The following is a 7614-nucleotide window of genomic DNA, read 5'->3' on the forward strand; positions in this document are numbered from 1 at the left end:
AAAGTTTTAGCGATGCCTTAAAGGTCGCCTTGTTGGTGTTCCTTGAGTTGAGCTCAGAACGTATCCCTTGAGTTGAGCTCGGGATGGCGGATGAACACGAGGAACCCTTGAGTTAAGCTCGGGTTGGCGAGTGTTGTCGGTGTGAGTGTGCTGGTTGTGGCCAGTACGGATAGGTCCAGATAGATTGCCCTCCTCAGTAGTTAGCTGACGAGTTTGGTAGTCTTGGGACGTTGCGACTATGTTCGTATTTGGGAACTCCACCTGGCGTTACGGTGTGTGATCCGTAGCATGGTTTCCCGCACATGCTCTATCGGTTGTGGCCGATAGGTATGACAGCAAGTCATCTTGAGGTAATCACTAGAAGATGTAGAACACAAATAACATGGTTGTGCCATGTGATATGGAATCAAATGAGGGAATTCCTCTAGTGTGATTGTATGATATATATATATATATATATATATATATATATATAAGTGTTTTTTATATATGTATATATATTTATATATGTTTTTTTTGTTAAGCTCACTCTATCTGCTTGTGGTTGGCAATGATCATGTACGCCGTACACGATAGTAGTTGATGTTGTTGCAGGTGGTTCTGGTGAGGCTTAGCTACGGAGCAGGGATAGATTGGGAGCTTTTATATTTTATGGTTTTGAAATAAATTGTAAAAGCTTATGACATGTTTATATTATTTCCAGTTTTGTAATCTATGGATTTCGGATTATTTATTAATCTAATAAAGTTTTGAATTTCTCGCGTTTTGGGAAATGATGTTATACTAAATGACACGTATTTATGGTTTTCTTTATTTTATTATTTTAATTCCGTAATATCCTGACGGGATGTTACATTCCTCTATGATCATTTCAAATATCCTATTGATTTAAAAAGTGAGAAATTTAACCTCACAATGAACAAAACAAAGGTGGAGATGTTGCTATTGGAGATTTGAGTTTTGATGAAGGGTAACAAAGTCAGAGGGAATAAAAAGATAATGAAAAAAAAAATCATAAACGGAGGAGGAGAATTTGGAGACAAAGATCACAAATGAAGAGAACCTTTATGGCATGATCTAGGAGAACTAGAGAACATATCAAGAGTTGTAGTCTCTTTATGGCATGATCTTGGAGACCTAGAGAACAAAGTATTTCCAAAAAAAAAATGAAAAAAGGAAAAAAATACTATATTGATTATTGAAGAAATTGATGTAACATTGTATTAAGTGCGTGTTTGATGTAGAATTGATGTAAAATTAATTTTTTAACGCAGAATCAGTATGTGTTTGGTTTCCAAAATCAATTCAAAGGCAAAAAAATCACGTTGAATGAGAATCAACTAATTCTTGCTTCTACGTTGAAAAATTGATTCAACTGGAATCAATTCTCCGACGCTGAACTAGACACATCCTAAATAGATTATCTCAAGAGATTTTACATTGATTACTCCAACAATAAATTTAGAAACTTGTTTATGAAAATGTCATCGAATTTATTTTAACTATTTTTCTTTACCCAGTGTGTATATATATATATATATATATATATATATATATATATATATATATATAAATTCGATGACATTTTCATAAACAATATATATATATATATATATTTTTTTTTTTCTTTTTTTTTTTCGATATAGAATATGTTTTTGGCAGTGATAATCAATTTTATTATTGTCTTAGTTTAGCTTTTCATCTCTACATTATTATTATTATCATATATGTGTAAACTACATATAAGAAAATTTAAAAATGATAGATTTAAAATTTAATGCGTCTTTGATAACACATTTAAACGAAACAAAACACACTTCAATATGATTTGTATGTTTCATTTGATAAAGGAAAAAAACATAAGAAATGAATATAGAATGAGATGTTGTTTGACAAAAGAAATGAGTGGAAAGAAAAATAATTTTATTTCATATTAATATTTTTATTTGACTATTTTATTTAAATTCTATTATAATAAAAATGTAAAAAAAGAAAAAGAAATACAAAATTATTGTAAAAATAAATTATGATATATAAAAAAACACTTAAAACCACATATACTTATCGACCTATTATGTGTATAAAATAATTTATCATGACACTTTCTATACATTTCCTCAATAACATGTTCATAAACATCTCTCTTCTCTTGTACCCTTTCTTTTCTTCTTTCTTCACACATCAAATAAGCCAAATCACCATTCATCTTTCTCTTTTTTTTTTTTTGTTCTATTTGTTTGAAGGTCGGAGAGGAGAGAACACACTAAGTTTTTCTTGTTTATTTAAAAGTATTTGTAATTTTGTACGTAACTTTTTTATTATAATAATACATTTATAAAAAGTAATATCAATAATAAAAAAATCATTCAAAATAAATGTTTTAAAACTTTATAACTTATTTTGACACCCCACTACAAAAATTGGTAGTCATTATAGTGAATAAATGACGATATATAAAATAAAAATTATTAATTACTAAAATAGTCACAATTATAAATAAAAAATTATAATTGATCGCTAAATTGGTTATTAATTAATCAAAGACTAATTTTGAAATCAATTTCTTTGGTAACAAAAACCTAAGTAACTAATGTTTTCGTGACCAATTTTTTTTTTGTAGTTAAAATCTCGGTAGCTAAATTTAGAAACCAATTTAGAGACCAATTATAATTTTTTATTTAATAATCAATAATTTTTTATTTTATAATTGGTGTCTAAATTAGTTGTTAATAAGACATTTTCTTCTAATATAATTAAAGAAATTTATTTTCTACTTCAATTTTCTTTATTCCTTTTTTTTTTCCATTTTTTCATTTTCCATCATAATACTAAAAATAAACCATAAATTTTTTTCTCTATATGGTCAAGAAAAGCTTAAGGTGTGAAATTTACCCTATGTAATATATGATTAGGATAAGAAATTGTATTTATGAAATAATAAATGATAAATTAATAAATTATTATTTATTTTATTAATGTGACTTTTTTTATTCAAAAGAATTTACTTTTTCTATAAGAAAAATAATTTATTAAAAAATAAAAATGGAATAAACTTAACATGAGATGTGTGCCATATAAATGAAAATAAAAAAATAAACAAAACTGCTAAAATTTATTATACTTAATTTTTTTTAAGTTTTGAATATTTATAATTTTCTTAAATAATACCAAGAATATATAATTTTAAAAAATAACTCACCTATGTTATAAATATTGTTCCACATTATGGGGTTTAAACCACCAATCACCCACTATCTTCACATTCACCTAGGACTGCCCCCCACTCTGGCAATAAAACCGGGATGAAGTTTAACTCTTTGTCCCTTTCCCCTTTCTCTCTTCTCTCTCTTTCTTCCCACCTTCTCTGCTCAAAGTCTCTACACAAATCATCTTCTTCTTCTTCACTTATTGACTTGTGGCAACCTAGGACTCTTCTCTGCATCTTCTGGTAATGTTCTGTGCATTTCATGTTGTGCTTACCCTTTTGGCTGTTCAACTCCTTTCTGTCTGGTTGGTCAATCAGATTCATGGGTTTGAGTTCTTTTAATTTTTTTGTTATTATTTGGGTCTATGGCGGTTTTGCTCCCTTTTGATCTATGCTGAAAAAGTTTTTTTTTTTTTTGTCCTTTTCATTTTACTCTTCATGTTGGAAGTTTTCTCTTTTCTTAGAGTGGTGTTCTAGGGGGTACTAGCTTGATAGTTATCCTCATCAATTAAATACTTTCTGTGTTGTGTCTGACAGCTGCAACTTTTCAAGATGGATTTATGACACAATCTTTTGAAATTTTCATTTAATGTGTTTGTTTGCATAGGAATAGTCATTTATTGTCTGTACTATTGTTGCTTCTGCTTTCATGTTTGATTCGTTGATGAACTGGATCTGTGGAATTAGGATTGCCCTGATCTGTTGATTTTCATCAAATTTTATGACTCGTAAGGCTATAATTTTACGAGCTCAAAAGTTTTGACTTTGTAGCCAAACGTTTTTCAAAGCCTTATTTTCATGTTAGCGGTAACTTGTATCCTTCTAATAACTTTTTTAAATGATGTCTTCGGTGATTAGTAACTTGAGATTGTTTTGTTCATGCCTTTAGCCTATATTAATTTTTTCAGTTGATGATCTTAGCATATTGAAACTGTGTCTGGTATATGTAACTTGGGGATATGTCTGTATATTTTATGATGTAGTGATTTTCTTCATCTGGAAAATATTTGGTTATTGCAACATGTTGATTGTTTTGTATTGCTGTTGGCAGGAGCGGAGTCCTTTAAAATCTGAGAATTTGTTAACCTGAATCGGTGTACAGTGGTGGAGTGTAAAGTTTGAAATCTATCACACCAGTTTCAGTGTGAGACGCTTATAGGTTGGATCCATATTTTTCCACGGAAGATGATGATGATGATGTTTGATGAGATGGGGTTCTGCAATGATTTGGATACTGTACCTGCTACCCTTGGAGAAGAAAATATTACCACTGGGCAAACTGATCCAGAGGCGATAGTTGAGGATGATTTCAGTGATGAAGAAATTGGAGTAGATGAGCTTGAGCACAGGATGTGGAAGGACAAAATGCTTCTGAAGAGATTGAAGGAACAAAGTAAATCCAAAGAAGGAATCGATGCTGTGAAGCAGAGGCAGTCTCAAGAACAGGCAAGGAGGAAAAAGATGTCCAGGGCTCAAGATGGAATCTTGAAGTACATGCTGAAGATGATGGAGGTTTGCAAGGCACAAGGATTTGTTTATGGGATAATTCCCGAGAAGGGGAAACCAGTGACAGGAGCATCTGATAATCTTCGTGAATGGTGGAAGGATAAAGTGAGATTCGATCGAAATGGTCCAGCTGCTATAACGAAGTACCAGGCTGATCATGCTATCCCTGGAAGGAATGATGGATGCAATTCAATTGGTCCAACTCCACATACCTTGCAGGAGCTGCAGGACACAACATTGGGTTCTCTCTTGTCAGCACTCATGCAACACTGTGATCCTCCTCAGAGGAGGTTTCCATTGGAGAAGGGTATTCCTCCACCATGGTGGCCCACAGGAAATGAAGTGTGGTGGCCACAGATTGGTTTACCTAAAGATCAAAGTCCCCCTCCTTACAAGAAGCCCCATGACCTGAAGAAGGCATGGAAAGTTGGTGTTTTGACTGCAGTTATAAAGCACATGTCCCCTGATATTGCCAAAATTCGGAAGCTTGTGAGGCAGTCGAAGTGCCTCCAGGATAAGATGACGGCGAAGGAAAGTGCAACCTGGCTGGCAATCATCAATCAGGAGGAGGCCTTGGCAAGAGAGCTTTATCCTGATTATATTCCCCCATTAGCCTCAGGTGGAGGTAGTGGATCTTTGGTGGTTAATGATGGCAATGAGTATGATGTTGAAGGGGGTGAAGATGAGCCTAACTTTGATGTGGAAGACAGGAAACATGAGAATATTCACATGTCCAATCTGGGGATGGAGAGAATGAGGGGAACTATGGGTGGTGTTCAGCAGCAATCTTTTTCAATCAAGGGAGAGGCAGTTACAAATTTGGATGTTCTTAGGAAGAGGAAGGTCTCTAATGAGTTTAACATGATGGATATGAAGATTTACACATGTGAACAGCCTCAGTGCCCTTACAGTCAACTTCAGCTTGGTTTCCCTGACAGAATATCAAGGGACAATCATAGGTTAATTTGTGCATTCAGAGGTCCTTCAGATTTTGGGGGTCCAAACTTTCATGTTAATGAGGTAAAGCCAGTGATATACCCCCAGTCCTTTGTTCAACCCAAGCCTACTACTGCTGCTCATTCTGCTAACATGGTAACGCCTGTAATTGATCTCACTGGACTTGAAGTTTCAGAAGATGGCAAGAAAAGGATCAGCGACCTTATGACTAACTACGATACAAATGTTCAGGGCAACAAGAACATGAGTTCCTGTAATCGTGTAGCTGTAGGTGGCGAGGTTTTGAACCTTCCTCAGCAACAGGACAACTTCATTCGCGGTCGAGGAATCACTATGGAAGGAAACGTGTTTGACGAAGCTACCATGTCAAATAATCATCACACTTTTGCAAGAGACGAATGCCAATTTGACCGGTTCAAAGCTTTGAATGGCCCCTTTGAGACCAATCACAACAACAACAACAACAACAGTAACTTCCATTCCATGTTTGGGTCCTTTTGTGATTTGGCATCATTCGATTTCAAGGAGGATATGCAAGGAGTAGTAGGGATGGATGGTGTTCAGAAACCGCCAGATTTTTCAGTATGGTACCAGTGAAAGCGACAAGTGGAAGTGGAATGAATTGTTGTGAACTTTTATTTTCATGTGAAGTTCCTTCAGCTTAAAGTTTTCTTCACATGTAATTCTATAGGCCTAGAACTAGATATCATATGCTTATATGCTTTACAGGTCTAGTGTTTGTTACAATAAAAAACTTAGTTACATATATGCTGTGTGTGTTTTTCATCACTCTATTCCATGTAAGACTGTGATATAAATAAGACTTGAATTTTCTTCCAAATTGAGGGTAAAAGTGTGTTTGTCCTTTACTGTAAGAATTTGATTATGCTTATCCTTTCCCACGTGAGAATGGACCCCCCAGAAACAGTTGAATTCCATTTGAGTTGCGTGTTGAGGTTGAGAGTGGTGGGACCACAGTGTTTTGATCTTTGATGTGTGATTGGTCGATGAAGAGCAATGAATGAATGTGGGTGTTCCTTGACAGTGAAAGCCCAATCTCATGAATTGGCTAAGGCGGCTCAACATAGTGTTTATCTCTCACTGCCTACTTTTTACCTTTTTCGTCCCTAAAATTTCATGGCATCAATTTTGTACTGGACCTACTTTTTTCTGCTATTGGAGGTCACTGTGTGGTTCTGTGGTTAAAGATAAGCGTGGTGGTGTAGAAAGCACTAGTACATTCAATTTAGTGAATAAACTTTTTGAACAGTGTGCTGTGGATGATAATAGCACGTGTTCAAAAATATTGCTGCAATGCAAGGGGTGAGAGACCCTGAGTGACTCTAAAACCAAAAATGTTTTCTTTTTCGTTTCTGAACCAAGCTTAAAGTTTCTAAACCACCGCTTGTTTAGTTTTTCTCAATATGATCGATCTGTATTTTAATCCTTTAGTTTTTCGGTTATTTTAATTTCTATAAATTTCAATTAAAAATATTACCCTTTATACACTGGTGTTATAAAAAAAGTTAAGCTGCACTAAACTATGTAATAATTCAGTTGAATTGATAACAGTCTCTATGACTTAAATTGAATTAAAAATTTAGATAAATTGAACTGTGTTGAATTCTACTATATTATATGATATAATTGGATATATTTTTTATCTGGAATCTCATTATATTCTTTAAATTTATTATAAAACTAAGAAAAAATTATTAGGAAATTTATCCAATTATCTATATTTAAATTGATGATATATCGGTCCTGAAATTTGGTATTTTTGTCATTTCCACTTTTAGCTTTCTTTTTATGTCTATGCACCTTTCTTCATATTGAGCTTTTTTGTCATTTTTTATTTTGTTGTGTAATTTACTTACAACCTATGTCTTTAGTGGTATTTTAGTCTTTGCAGCACTCTTTTGTTGCTAAGAGACATGATGAGGCTA

At 33.4% G+C, this 7614-nt stretch overlaps 1 protein-coding gene across 1 annotated transcript; it reads left to right on the forward strand.

The window, feature by feature from the left end:
- The first annotated feature begins 3236 nt into the window (after positions 1–3236).
- LOC114186579 (protein ETHYLENE INSENSITIVE 3-like) lies at positions 3237–6510 on the forward strand. Its single transcript, XM_028074531.1, has 2 exons — positions 3237–3448; positions 4257–6510. The coding sequence occupies exon 2, from the start codon at positions 4391–4393 to the stop codon at positions 6263–6265; it is 1875 nt and encodes a 624-aa protein (XP_027930332.1). The 5' UTR covers positions 3237–3448; positions 4257–4390; the 3' UTR covers positions 6266–6510.
- The last annotated feature ends 1104 nt before the right edge of the window (positions 6511–7614 follow it).

This window comes from Vigna unguiculata, chromosome 6 (assembly GCF_004118075.2).
Source record: "Vigna unguiculata cultivar IT97K-499-35 chromosome 6, ASM411807v1, whole genome shotgun sequence".
Lineage (NCBI taxonomy): Eukaryota > Viridiplantae > Streptophyta > Magnoliopsida > Fabales > Fabaceae > Vigna > Vigna unguiculata.

Excerpts from the sequence above, each read along its gene's own strand:
- LOC114186579 (XM_028074531.1), top strand. The coding sequence starts at position 4,391 with ATGATGATGATGATGTTTGATGAGATGGGGTTCTGCAATGATTTGGAT.